This window comes from Sturnus vulgaris, chromosome 7, assembly GCF_052056855.1.
Source record: "Sturnus vulgaris isolate bStuVul1 chromosome 7, bStuVul1.hap1, whole genome shotgun sequence".
NCBI lineage: Eukaryota > Metazoa > Chordata > Aves > Passeriformes > Sturnidae > Sturnus > Sturnus vulgaris.
In genome coordinates, this window is record NC_142249.1 from 596,412 (window position 1) to 611,258 (window position 14,847).

The 14,847-nt window shown below is 41.6% G+C and overlaps 1 protein-coding gene across 4 annotated transcripts in view; it reads right to left on the reverse strand.

Moving 5' to 3' along the window:
• The window catches only part of DRC11 (dynein regulatory complex subunit 11), a 98,103-nt gene that overhangs the window by 31,127 nt on the left and 52,129 nt on the right, over positions 1–14,847 (reverse strand). For 3 of the 4 annotated variants that reach the window (XM_088167532.1, XM_088167534.1, XM_088167531.1), the window contains exons 8-11: positions 10,502–10,612; positions 6,834–6,909; positions 1,394–1,500; positions 1,083–1,178 (exon numbers count right to left, since the gene is read on the reverse strand). In XM_088167532.1, the coding sequence (XP_088023658.1) occupies positions 1,083–1,178; positions 1,394–1,500; positions 6,834–6,909; positions 10,502–10,612 (390 nt within the window). The remainder of the gene's footprint in view (positions 1–1,082; positions 1,179–1,393; positions 1,501–6,833; positions 6,910–10,501; positions 10,613–14,847) is intronic. The other variant, XM_088167533.1, reaches the window with a different exon arrangement.

The window sequence follows — 14,847 nt, forward strand, 5'->3', positions numbered from 1 at the left end:
TGTGTCTGCCCATGAAAACTTGGGGGAGATTGTTGCAATATTTTCAATATTTTGTCTGTATATCTTAAGCCCCCCCCATTTTTGAAACAGATTTAGGAATCCAATTGGGATCAGCTTTCAGAGCTGCTCCAGTCTTTTCTTATTAGAATTTCCCTGAACGTTTGTCAGGTGAAGGAGCATTTTTAAAGATAATTTGAGTAGAAGTAGAGCAACAGCAAGTATTTGCATGCTAAAAGGTATTACAGAAATGAAATACAGCATGAGATTAGGGCTGGCTATTTGCCCTGAGGGCTTTAAGTGGATCTGCTGATTGAGTGGTGGGGTGTAAGCTTTGAGTTATTTTGCACTGACATGATCTCTAATTTAAATGCTTTGGTAAGGAATTTTAGAGAACCACAGGCTGTGGAATTCTTTGTATGATAATGCTGTAAAACTAGATGTGAACATGACATGTATTGTGTTTTGGGGGATTTAACCTATTTTTTATGCCTAAATAAACTTGGCTTAATTGCAAATTCCCAAGCCCTTCAATAGGATGTAGTAACATAATGAGTACCTGGCTGTGTGTGATCTATGTGGTGTTACAGACAAATGAAAGGTTTCATCAAAACATTCAGAGGGAAATTTTTTTAGTGTACAGTCTTGAAACATAATAACCAGTCCTTATTCAGGAGGAAAACAGCCAGCAGCTGGAAAACTGGCCTCCAGATCCCTGTTTTTGTTGGAAAACTATTAATCTGAACTGGTCACTCTAAAGAGAGAGAGATTGCTTCCATTTTTCTGTTTGACTGCATCCAAGGATTTCAGGAGGGTGAAAATCTGAAATATCTTGTAGTGCTTTATCTCTGGAACAGCTGAACTTGTCCTAAGCAGTATTTATACAAGTTAAAGAACAAGAGCTAATGGAGAAGGCCCTGAAAATAGCCACAGGTGAAGAGATTTTCAGATGTTCCTGCCTTGAGATTCAGTAAATGTTTCGGGGGGACATTTTGATATTTGTACCTGAGGTTTGCACTGACCACCACTGTACCTGGGCAGGGGACTGAGACTGCCCCTCAACTCTCCCAGCCTGCTGCTCTTACCTTGTCACTTTTCCCAGCTTTTTTACCGTGAGGACCTGTCTCTCCATCCACAGCCTGTTTGACTTTCAGCAGTTTCTCTTGCATCACTTCATCGACCTGCTCAAGACAAAACACAGTGGAATCTTCCTCAGTTTTCTGTTCTGCCACCTCACCCCACACAATTGTTCAGCTGAACAAGTGTGAAAGCAAAGAACAGGTAGTAGGGACTCTGGAAGGAGGGAAGGTCTGTGCCAGGGCCAGTTCTTACAGCTGGAGGAAAATATACACAGGTAATGCACATGGTGAGTGTCCTCTTGCTATTGTAAGCACACCTGCACTCTGATCTCTTCCTCCACTTCTTCCCGTTCCTCTCTTTTGATCAGCTCTGGGTCATGATCCTGGAGAAAATCCGATCTGTTATCTCTGTTCTCCCAAAAGACTGTTAGCCAAAAGAAAGAAAAAAGGGGGAAAAGTTACAGCAGCCGTTGGTTTCTCCAGCTGCTTCTGGAGGCAAAAGAAAGGGTAGGTGTAGGCAGCTTTTATTAAATGATGAGCTGTGTGAAAGTAACAGGCTCTAGGGACCCTTACCAAGTTCAGAGCCTGTTGTGTTAGGATATGCAAATCCTGGGGTTAAGGGATTTCTTCTTTTGCCTTAGGTTGCAAAACGGTATCAGGATTCAGGAGGATAATGGGATAGCGAGGTTGTCATTTGGAGGTTGTAAAGCTGAAAGTCTGGAGTGTGCTCAGTTTCCAAGAGCCCTGTCCCGTGCCTGATGTTGGCATTATTTTGTTCTATTTAAGAGCACAGGGCCGAAATCTTTTCCATGAAGAAGGCACAGGGGTGGCTCGTGCCCTGCAGGATGTGCTGTCCACGAGTGTCACTTGGCTGGCATGACACAGGCTTGGGGACCAAAGGAAGGGGGTTCATTCAAACCACAGATTTCCCTGTTCTCCCCATGGCTCGGTTCAAGCTGCTGCATCCTGGTGAGCTGGCCTTTGTAGTAATTCCCAGGAGGCTGAAACACGGGAGCAGGGCCATTGGAATAGGAATAAAACCAGCACGGAGCATGTGGAAGTGGGAGAGAGAGAGGGGACAGCGAGTGTGACAGAGCAATAACCTGCAGCTGACCCACAGGGGACGCATGGCCACACACAGGCTGCACTTTGGGGAATTTTAAGCTTGATGCAGAAATTGAAAGGCAGTTCAGCCCAAAAGAGACAAGACCCACCTGATCCAGCCCCTCTCTTCTGAAGTGCTGTGCAAAGGAGAAGTAATAAGGAAACCTAACACCCAGTCACAGCAAATTTGTGAAACTGGTGATGGAAAAAAAGCTATTTATGATAAAGTACCTAATGATCCTGAGGTGCAGATCGTTATTTTTGTTGAGGCAAACAGCAGTTTGCTCTTTAGAAAGAAAACGAAATGAAGTCTGACGAGCTCAGTGCATATCTGAGTCCTCTGCTATTAGCAAAGTGCCTTATTTTAATGGAAACACCTCTTTTTTTTCCTACACTTCTTGAGCTAATTTGAAGGAAGACAATTCATATCTTGCCTTTCAAGGCCTGATTGTATCTTCCTAAATGACAGCAAATCTCCAGCTGTATGTGCTAATTCAATTTCCTGATAATTTGAAATGATAGTTTTCCACTTTAAGACCTTGGCTCCTCTATGAATCTGTTTTGTACAGATATTCTCCCCTGCACCCTTTGCCTGCTGAAGGCACTGTGCAAATTCAGAAAGGTTTTAGAATCCAAATTGTAGTTAATCCAAGACTGGCTGCTCTTTCCATCCCCAACAAAATTTCAGGGCCCAATTCCACACAGAGGATTTGTAGTTTACAGAGTTTATAGAGGGAATAGTTCTTGCAGGTGAGTAATCTTAATTTCACCACTAAGAATAGTGGGGATGGAGGAGGACAGGGGATATTTTGGTAATGGAAGAAACTCCAAAGTACAGACATTTAATTTCTTTAAATTACTTGTAGGTCATCAGAGGGCATGACAGATGTCATGTAATATTTCAGGAGGAAAAGCTGATTTGCCCAAGTTATGAGGTAGCTCTTCCAGCCTGGAATTCCAGCCTTGGGAAAAGGGGACATTACATAGGAGTTATGTGAATTTTTAAACACTTTCTTGACTGGGTCAACAGGTTGCAAATGCTAATGTTTTCACAGGAGTGCAAGGCTTTAGATATTTATTTTTCATAGAGGGATCTGTAGGTTTTTCTATTCTGTTTTTTCATAATTGTTTGTTGTCATTTTGTAGATTGATTAGTGGTTAATACCCACTGCAGGCAAACCAGGGAGGGTCCCTCCAGACTCTGATATTACCTGGCACTGAGTTATCTGAGTGTTATATTAACCACTGGGTTAGAGGTGCCTAATTTTAGTAGAGAGATCAATAACTCATAGGTGTTAGATGCTCTGTTATTCTTTTATAGATCAACAGAATGTTTCAAAGTTAATTTTAAAGGGGGGTCAGGAGGCTAAGGATGTTATGTTTTCACTGGCTGGTCAGCAGAGTCTGGTATTTTGTTACAGGCAGGGTCAGCCAGCTCCAGGAGCTATTTCTGTGCCTGTGTGTATGCAGTGAAATTTATGTCACCTTTTCTAAAATAGTGTATGCTTATTTTGGGATTGTTTTATATGCACAGCTAGCTCAGGGCTCAAAGGCAGCCCAGACCACTCCTAAATCAGCATCCCAGCTCTGCAGGCCACTAGGGAACTCCAATATCCCAGAATTTTAGAGAACAGCCTGTGACTAACAATTGCAATCTATTTATTTGAAGCATGGAGCTTCTCTTGAAATGGCCACTTTGAACCTCCTGGCAAAAGGATCTGAATCTTTTGAATGCTAGTTAAAAATACAGAGTATCACCACATCTTAAAGGAATATTTGGATACATCATGGAGTATTTGAACTCAAATATCCTCTGTGACACTGAGCAAGTCATAAATATCAACTGTTCATCTCTAGAGTGGGGGAAATAGCACATTGCTGCCTCACACTGCAAAAATACACCCCAGGAAGAGGGAGGAAATGGCTCAGCCTTACATTTGCCCCACAAAAGCTCTGGCTATTCCAGTGTGAAAGGAGATGTCACACCAAGAGGCTGTTTCCAACCACATAATTTAAAATAAAGGTTTTAGGGCTTGGCAAGTGTAGTTTAGCAACTAGAAAAACTGCCAGATACAGTTCTAGGAGGATAAAAGGCTTCATGAATTCTAGTGAAGTTTAGGCAGTAGCTCTAGCTTGGTAGAGGAGTTAAAAACACAGAGTGAAAAAGTCTGTAAGTGAAATGTTTAGATTTTTTGTCAAAACTGATCTATATTTAAAAAATATTTAAGTAAGCTATGTATAAAGCACCAGTTTCATGGGATGGGAACACTTTCTTAAAATGAAGTGTGCCAAAGATGTTTGTTGTTTGGTCAGCTGTTATTTAAGTAAACTTTAGACACACTTGTAAGGGGCTTTGAATTACTCCTGATACAAACATTTCTTAATCAAGCTCTGTTGTTTCAATCATGTTTTCAAGAATTCTGCACTAATAAGTCTGAACTTCTGTGCAAGTGCTAATAGCAAGTGACCTATATCTACATAAGATTAACAAAAAAGTTCTCGGTAGAAAGTCCAAACTCAGACCTATTTTTTTCCCGCATAATTCTGCTACTGAGAGGAAAGCAGCCTAAAATTGAAAATACAAAAGACTGCTTGCACTGGGTGGATGTTGTAGATTTGATTCTGATGACTAAAGAATCCATGGTTAGATTAAAAATAAAATCATTTTGGACAACCCCCAGGTAGTATTTTGTGAGTCCCCTGCAATGAAAAGCCCAAAGTGAATGAGGCAGGGGATTGTGCTGCAAGGAGGAATTAACAGCTGTTTACTAAAAATAAGTGTGGCGTCAAATGGACCTGGTTCACCAGGAGAAAAAGAGGGGAAACAAAACCCACCTTAAGTTTAACTGCACAGCTATAGACTCTTCCTGTGCCTAAGACAGAACTGCAGGTATTCTTTGAAGCCTGCAAAAAAGCTTTTCCACTCTCAGGGTTGCTGGCTGTGCTCTGTGCAGAAAAGGCTCCTTCTCATGTGCCTTCAGAGCTGGGGAGTAGCTGCCAGCTCCAGCAGGACGGGCTGGAGATGTGTGGGTGTTTAAGTGGGAAATGGGAATCACAGAGGCACTCTCACTGTGTGAATAACCCCAAAAAGTTCTGTGCTTGCAGGGCTCAGAGCAGGAGTCTTGCTGGGAATGGCAGTGCTGGTGCTCAGATACAATTTGGGTGACAAATCCCCCAGCCTCTCGTGAACCCCTTGGCTTATTACACGAGATAGGTGTGAAATTTGGGACTCTCCATTGCTATCAAAGTAACCTATTGACCCCTGGGGTGTTTCTGTTCCTCACTCTGGGATCCACTGCTGTGTTGAGCATGTTCCCTCCAAGGCAAACTCCTCCCACCTCCCTTCTGGTGCTCCCACGCTGCTCCTTCCCTGCCCTGGGGATTTGCTGGGTGACAGCCCCACTCTTGCCACAGCTGGTTTTGAGTTCCAGGTGCCATTTCGTCCTTGGCCAGCTAAGGAAAGGAGTTTGGATGGATCTGATCCTTATCTAAAGCTCCTGCTGCCTTCAGCAGGGTTCTGATGTGGTATTTGAGAGGAGATGGGATGCAAAGCTCCTTTTTAGCCAGAAAGCTGCTCTGTGATTTATAACATGTAAGAAAATCCTAATTGTTACAAGTCAGAGGTCAGGCCAAACTACTGCTGCACATTTAGCAAGTTGTTCACTTTTTTCTCTGCAGCCAGCTCAAATCAGGCAGAAAACTTGACGCCAGTAATTTGTCAGCAGGAGGGAATAATGGAAACTTTTCATACCAGGAATTTTAGCAAGGCACTAACTCTGAAGAGTGGAGAGCAGAAAAGATATTTTTCCACATTGTATCAGAACAGAATCTGCAGAGATACAGCAAAAATAACCCCATTTTCCACTTCTACTTGTCTTCTACTTTAGACAAGTGCAAGACTTCCTAACTCATTGTGAACCAGGGTGAGCACTGAGGACAAGTGTTGAAGAGAGAAACAGAAGTATCAAAAGCAGAGGAGAGGACAGAAGAGACTTGGAAAAGAACAAAATGCCCTTTTGTGGTTTTTATTAAGAAATCCCTGCTTTTTGGTGCTTTCTCCAGGTGAAAAACGAGCCAGGCCCCTTGCTGGAAGTCTGGGTTATGTTTTAGTTTCACACACTTTGCATGAAGGAAATACATCCATAGTTTTGTGCCTCTGCTTGAGAAGATGCTCCTCCTATTCAAACATATAATCAAAAATCATTTGAGTAGCTGTGGATGCTGTGAAGGAATCCATGGACTCTTTCCATGAATTCTCACTCTTGGAGGAGACAGGACAAGTAGAATTGCAGGAGTGTGAAAACATTGATGCTGAAACTTGATCTCCAAGTGCTTTTGAATTATTGGCTATTCTGATGTCATTCCTGTTGCCTTCAGAAAATCCTAAAATGCCTTTTTTATATGTATTTGAAGCACTTTGCTTTGAGTTTGTTCACTTTCACCCACAGAAATGTCCCTTCCTGCAAGATTAGCTCAATGGTTTTGACAGATTCCTTGGAAGAATTGAGGTACTGAGGGACTCCCTTCCTAAATATCATTTTTATAACATTCCATAGTTTGGGCAGCTGCCCACTTGACCTTACAGGAATGACACTCTGATGAAGCTGATCTGGGAGAACATTCCAGCTGGAATTGTTATCTTTTTCTACTGACCTTGGTACTGAGAGCTTCCTTCCTCCAGTATGGAAAGGAAATTGCTTGGACCCATTTTCCAGCCTTCATCCACTACCTAGATTGGGGGGGAAAGTGAAGAGAGGAATTGCTGACAGCATTGTTCCACAGAATCATGGAATGGGTTGGAAAAGGCCTGAAAGATCCTATTCCACCCCCTGCCATGGGCAGGGACACCTTCCACTAGCCCACGTTGCTCCATGAGAGAAGGGGTGTCGCTTTATCAGCTGAAGTCACAAAATTAAACAGGAATTAAACTCCAGCTTGTTTGAAAATGTTATTTAGGTAGGAGACTTGCAATATTTAAATGGAATTTAATTTTAATGCCATTTTTTTCAGTTACTTTGCTATTATTGCCATATTCCTGAAAAAGTTTAATTTCATTGAACCTTTATTGCTGAGTGAAAAACCTCCTAAAAATTATTTTAATTATCTTGTATCAGTTGTAAGTCTCAAGATGTGAGTAAGAGGAAGATTAGATCACTATTTGGGGAGGAGGTGAATGTGGAATTTATACCAGACAGCACAAGGTGGATCAGGATTTTGCTAAAAAACCTGCAAACCCCTTGTTATCAGCAAGATAGAAAGTGCAGCTCCTGGAATGATTAAGATAAAACACCCCTCTAAATAAGCCCTGTAATTAGGGACATATCTGCTACCTGCAGGTACAGTTGCAGCCCCATTACGTGAGTTATCAAATATTTGTTTTTAATTAAATTATTATTATAGTAATTACAGTTTGGGCCCAGAAGGACAGGAAAAATCTAAATACTTTTATCACTTCTACCCTATAGATGCATTTGAAAGAGACGCAGGAGGTTCTTGACTGAACATCAAGAACTGTTTTGGTAAAGTGTAACAAAAAGTTGGAGGATTGGAGCTCAAATCCCAGTTACTCCAATGCATTCCCAGTTTCACAGGGTGTGTCACTTTGAGGTTCATCCTTGAATCACTTGCAGTAGGCAGAATCCTTCTTTTATCATTTTTTCCATGGTATTTTATAGAAAATAATGAAACCATGATGTTCTGAGAGGAAATGTGTCAACCATTAAAAAACCCAACAAACAAATTCCCCCAAACCAGCTTAAAGATGGGTTATTCATTTTTATCCTCTCAATACCACAGGACACATCAACATTTTATTGTTATAAATAAGCCAGTGAATTGTTTTAGTTATTTGCTTCAGTGATTTTATACACTGATATCAATGATATCATTGTGTCAATTTAATTGATTTTAATCAAATCCACTCTCTTGTGCCTAAAGGACAGTTGCAGTTCTGTTTCTTGCCTCAATTAACAGCCTAAGAGTCAACGTAACAAAAATAACTTTTCCTTTGAAACCAATTCATATATTTTTTGATTTTCAGTGGATTAAGTCTGTGCTTGTTCTGTTTGAAATGTGTTAAGGCCCCTTGAACCAGCAATGTATGTTTGAATTTAAGCAGAAATGTGGAAATAAGAGTCTGAATCTATTTCTGAGCAGGGAAAACTGAATTGTCTCCACTGTGCACGTTTCTTATGGACATTTTCCTAAGAGGTTTCACTAAGGACAGGAATGGGTCTCACTCTTTGACATTTCTGGGTGAAATTCAGGGATGCACAGCCTTGCTCATGCTCAGTGAGCTCCAGCAGGTTACTGGGTGAGGCAGTCCACACTGGTTCTGCTTTTGGAAAGAGGGATTTTGTGGGGATGAAGCCATGGGTTGTTTTTTCCTTAGGTGCCTAATGGGAAATCAAATCAGCACCTTGCAGAGAAAAGAAAGTGAAGTTACTTTGATATCAAATACTCTTTGTTAAGATTGCTATCAGGCTTTTCAAAAATACTTAAATTTCCTTCTGGGATCAAACTTTTGTTTTCTTTAAGAGCTGAAGTTGGGAGCAGAGCTTTTTTTTCTGCCTGCATCCCTATGACTTATAGCCTATACTTATTTTAATAAGAGTCCTGCTGTTAAAACTTTTCCAAATGCTTCTCAACTGGTCTAAGATACTCTTTTTTTTTCCCCTTGTCAGTGCTATAACCTTGGAAAGAATGTTCCCTTTGTTCTTTCTCAATGAACCATAGAGAACCTGATATAATGGCTCAGAATTTTACTTGACAGGACTTGTGATGGCTGAGGAGATGGGAATGACATGGAGTTATAAAACCCCAGAGCTCCACGCTGTTATTTCACCCCAATTCAAAACAGCCTTGCAGAGACTGTGAGGGGATCGAGACACATTTTTGCTTTTGTTGGTTCTTATCTTCCGGAACTAAGAAGGAAGCAAATTTTATCCTGTGAAAGTCAGGTTTTTAAGCAGATGGGTGAAGTGCCATCCAGTTTTAGGAGCTTCACCAGTGCCCTGACAGTGTCACCCAACAAACTGGTCACAATAACAAGTGACTGACTGAAGACACGTGTGACTAGAATTTAAAAACATCTCCTGTTTGCACAGGAGCAGCCACAACCCTTCCTAGTTAGCAAAGTTAAGCAATCAGGCTTAAAGACCCTGAAAAACATTCATGATTTTGTTCCTTCAGCCTGCTGTGTATTTTCATTTACAAAGGGAAAAAAAAAAACCCACCCAAACCCCCAAATAGTGTTTTCAAGATGCTCATTTACAAGTTAACATTTAGGTATCTACCTTCCAATTAAATTGACTGATCCTTCCTCCATTCATGTAATTTAGGTTCTTGGCTAAAAGTTCTGAGAGCTTTGGCCATATTAATGGATGTTGTCCAAGAAAAGCATAATTTTTTTGAAATATATTTGTTCTAGGGTTAGGCCTTCAAATTAATTTGTGTAAAACTTGCAGTGAAGAGTAAGCTTTGCCCTAGAAAATGCACCCTTCTCCTCCACATATTTAGTGAGAGATTAATGATCCTTATTAAAAAAATATATATTGTTTCAACTTTTGATTATATTGTGAAGTAAATGAGAAACAAAAGCTGCTGTTTCAGCGAAAGCTGACAATTTTTGTTGCACAGCTTGATTTTGAAGATGCCCTTTGGTCACTGCTCTCTTTTACAGGTGTTTTGCTCTGTGAAGTTGCTCCTGAAATAATTTGGAAGCGTGTCTGCTGTGAAAGCAGCTCTTTATCTCAAATATTTCAGGGGGTATTGGACATCTGGAACAAAAACAGTTCCTACCCTGAGAACGTGGGCTGAAAATGCATGGCTTTATTCACAGGTTTATGAAATGCTGGCTGATGTGGTTTAAAAATTAGTTTGAAATGCACACAAGAGGTGGGTATCTGAGTGAGACAAAGGCTCTTGATTCCTAATTCTGCAAGGGCTGGCAGTAATTAACTTCTCTGTACCCACATTAAAAGTGGGAATGCTTGGTTCCCACTTTGTTACCTGTCTGACTGCCCTGGCAATGATCCCAAAGCCCTGAAGTGTATTTTTGCCCTCATTTATATCCCTGACTGTCTGCACCTCCATCAGCTCTTCCCATGGAGCTCAGTCATGGCCATTCCTAAAACATGAGAGGTAAAAAGCTCCCCAAAATCACTGAGGCCATGGAAAGGCTGAGAGAGACCAACCTCAGCCAGTTCTTTGCCTCCTGAACCTGAGCCTGGAGCTTTGGTGACCAGTTTAATGTCACTAAACAGCCTCTGCCCACACATGAGCTCTGCCTCTGGCTTCACAACCTGCTGTCATTGCCTTACTTGCTTTCCAGCTTTTTGTGCCTTCTGGAGTTTGGCCTCTTTGTCTTCTTCTTTTCCGTTCTTCTTCTCTTTTTTCACTGCCTCCTTTTTGCCAGTCAGCTCTTCAGCGACCTGAAAGACACAGGGAGGAATGTGATTGGGAAAACACAATATCCAGTGCTGGATCCCAGAAACGTGGGGTTTTTGAGCTTTCTGTGCTTTCTGGTACTGACCCCCTAGAGAACACTGCTTTTGACCTGGCACTGCTTTTGGAGAAGACTTCCAAATTTGAGTGATGGAGTTAGAGTGACAGTTGTGTAGTTAAACAGATTTCACATGCTGAAGGGTTTTAAATTTGAGGTTTTCATAATATAGTGATAGGTATGGGGCAAGATGGAGGATTTTGGTGTTGTTTCCTTTCTGTGTTCTTCTTCCTTCTCCATGGTTTCAGGCAGTAGTTTCTGGTTGGATAGTGCTGCACTCTGGGGCGCAAGAGTTTGGTTATTGAGTCAGAAGTATAAATAATATAGGTGTTAATTCTCTATTGGACTGGTTAGCTTTAAGAGATCTTAGCTTTAGAGATCCAGTAGCCAGCTGGATTCTCCTCCATTTTGCTCACTTTTAGCTGGTGGCTGGAAGTGTTGCAGAACTCTCTGTACTTTAGATAAGATTTAATAAACACCCAAGCCCAAACACGAGAAAATTCATCTCCTTTGTGTTTTTAATCCTGGCTCTGAGTGAAGACAGAAGAAACCTCAGACAAGCCACTAATTAGGTGGTGCAGATACCACCCTGTTACAGTCCAGCAGGCTGCACTCTCAGAATTCCAGACCATCCCAGAGAAGCCTTTTTGTGCCCAGGGCACTCCCCCCCTGCAAACTCCAGCACAGGTGCTGACTATCCCAATTTACCATTAGGAAAAGGCTGATTTCTCTGTCCCAAATCATGAGGGCTTTTATGGAGTGAGACCAGTTCCTGAAGCCACCCAGAAGCAGAATATTCTAATGACACACAACTCAAAGTTCCCTCTGGACTCAGACCCAGATTATGAATTTGTCCTGGTGTTTGTAATGCTGATTGATATTTTATAGGGATGGATTTTAAAAGGCTGCCCCTAGGTGTGTCTAATTTCAATATATGGCTGAAGACTGAAATTGTTCTAGTGGGTGAGGGAGATTGGATGGAGATATTGTGACAAACCCTGACAGATGCACAGGGAGAGCTCAGCATCTTTATCCCTGCAAGCAAGTAGCAACTGATAACTGGGTACAGACAGCTCCATCAATTCCCATATCTTTAGTTCCTGGCGATTTATACTTTATTATCTGAAAAAGGCAGAGGGTGAAAATCTTCTGCTTTTCTTGTTTCTAGGCAGCTTTCTTGTCCCTGAGAGGAATTCTAAGATCACTTACTAATGAGTGTAAATCAGAAAATCCACTGGAGTTTATTAATGGACCACTAATACGGGAAGTACTGTGAAAGAGTAGAAGAGAAAACATTTCAAACTGTAAGATGTGTTTCCTGTAACAGTGAAAATGTTTGTTTTCTCAAGTACACCTTTGAATGTACTGGATGCTGGAAGGGGACAATGACAAGGGCTGTGCTTTGCAGCCAGGGCAGTTTCATAAGTGTCTCTCCCCAAGCATTTCAGTATCTTACATTTAATTAAATATGGTAATCCAAGCCCCGTGCACCGCTCAGTCACATCTTGCAGTGATAAGCAGCGAAGCATTTCATTCCCTGGGATAGATTAACAGATTGACTGGAGTTCAAAATAGGTTTTTAGTGTCCCAGCAGGCCTGTTGTATCCAAAACCAACAGAGCTACTCCGAGTGTATCCTTTACTGCAGTGCTCCTACTCAGCCAGAAACCCAACCTTGTCACCTCCATCTCTGCTCTGCTCTGCCTGCAAAGGGTAACCAGAACCATTCCCAGCACCTCAGGGGTGGCTTTATCCAGCAGGATACCTGTGAGCACACACGTGATTGACAAAAGGTTTCCATTTGCAGCAGTGCCTCTGCATTCTGCAGGCAGTATGTTAAGTGCATCCAGACTCTGAGTGATTTGCTTTGGTGTTTTTGCCCAGATGAATGATACTGGGAGGGGTGAGACAGAGTTTCTGTTCTCATGAACATGCTGTGATGGCACTGAGCAGCTCAAGTGCCCTTGTCCCTGTGCCTGGCCTTGCTGCAGCTCCTCCAGCTCTGCTCCCAGCTCTGCTCTCAGCTCTGCTCCAAGCAGCTCCATGAGTGCAGAGGGCTGGCAGCTGGGGGAAGCTGCCCCTGGATCTAACCTTGAGTGGCTTCTGCTCTTCCATACAGAACCACTTCCCCTCCAGCTGCAAGGAGATGCCTGAACAATCTGACAGAAGAGGAGGAAAGAAAGGGAATGGCAAGCAAAGGTTAGTTTGAGATTAGTAGGCGATTCACCCACATTTTAGTGTAGTTTGTTTGTTTGTTTGTTTTGTTGTTTTTTTTTTTTCTCCTGGAGAAAACTTCACAGTGGAGAGAGAAGTAGATGTCTTCCTAAGTTGTTTTGGACTCCCCTTTTCTTTGCTAGGTTGTCCATTGTTGAAATGATGCAGAAAGTTAGCAAAGTCTTAATACTGAGGAAGAGACTGTGTTTCAGTAGGAGCACACGAATTTTAGCCTCTTTGTATTTTTTCCTGGTCTTTCCTAGGACTTCTATTGTACCAGTAATGATTCTTCTCCAGTAACATTTTCTTCAGTGACTGAAAAGACATTTTCCTTTAAAACTGATGCTCCATAAAAGTTAAATGGACTTTTGTATTCCTATATAAGTTCAAACATGTTTCTAAAATCTTTCAGTGCAAGTCTCCTTTTTTGGGGGGAGAAGAAAGAACTGGGCACTAAGCCAGAGTGTAGCCTATGAATGAAAATGTCTGATGCTGGTTTACATGAGCTAAGCATAAGAAAACTTCCAGCTGCCAGCAGGACTCACTTGTTCTGTTGTCCTCAGACACAAGAAATTTGGTGTTGGCTCAGGTAAAATGATACTCAAAGAAGGTAAATGTTCTTCAGGAATAGACCCTTCCCTTATTGCTTGAAAGAAAACCTTACTTGAACTTTTTGCCTTCTAGAGTTGTGGGCATAAAAGCAAAGCAGGGATAGAGTTTGGGAATGCTGGATCTCCAGCTGTGGCAGGTGAGAGCAGCCTCAGAGCCTGGCTGAACACAAACACTTTACAGGGACACAGCCTGGTGTTCCTGGAGGGAAAAGTTTCTCTCTTGGAATATTAACTCTATAGAAAGAAGTTTTGTTGGAACCTAGGAAATGTTTCTTTTTTATGGAGGATTTTTGGTGTGGTTTTTCTGGGGAAGGTGGATTGCTGTCTGTAGGTGAATGTTTTAATTATGTAATTTTAACAGAGGTCAAGTACAGTTTCCCTCCTCCTGCATGGTTAACTTTAAATATTCAGGATATTTTAAGGCTTTTATTTCTTCTCTGACACCTTTCTTCTTGTTTTTGAATGTTATTTAATATTGGAAATGAGGGGGAGCTGGGAGAGGAGGAAATGCCTGTGAAATGGCAACTCTCTTGGCTTATTTTCATGGTGATGAGACTTAATGAACTACAGGAAAAGATCGTAATTTTGTTGGCAGCAGGATAAGAACAAAGCTAAAAATTGTCACATCTGATGATTATCTGTGGAGCAAAACTTAAAAAACCATTAGGGATCGAAATCTGGAACAGATGCAGAGAGATTACACCGATGTCCTGGAAAGTTAAATTTGTCTTGAAGAGTAAGTAAAGTAGAGAAAAGCTTCTTTTCAAAGGACAGCACCTATTTTTCTGACCGAAGCACCAAGTACTCTGCATTGGGATGTCTTTGGCACATCTTTTGGGAAGGTATTTGTAAAATGTCATGGAAGCAGTTTGTGCAGAAGGCCAGCTACATTAGAAAGTCAAGTAAGGTCAGGGTTGTCAAAGGATCAAGAAATATAGAATGTATAATAATGCAGCAATGGTTCGTGAAGTGATTAATTTGTATTTTATTTTCCCCAAAGTGTCTTTACTGAAGCCTTATAAAATGCTCACTTTTTAAATAGAGTTCGGTTTTGATTTTTCATGGAGTTTGACTTGGGAGTAACCAACCCCTGCACAGGAGCTCATATAGACAAGAGGTGAACTCCTGTCCCCCCTGGAATCAAGGACAAAACTCCCATCAGCTTCCATGGGGCCAGGATTTCCTTTCCTATGTTGCCCAGTAGACCAGTGTGTGGAATAAACCCAGTGGCCTCAGGGATTTTTTAATAGGCAGCTGACTCAGTGGAACAAAAAATGTTTTACTTGTCTGACATTCAGGTAAAATCATGATTGCACTGAACTTTCTCTGGCCAACTGCAT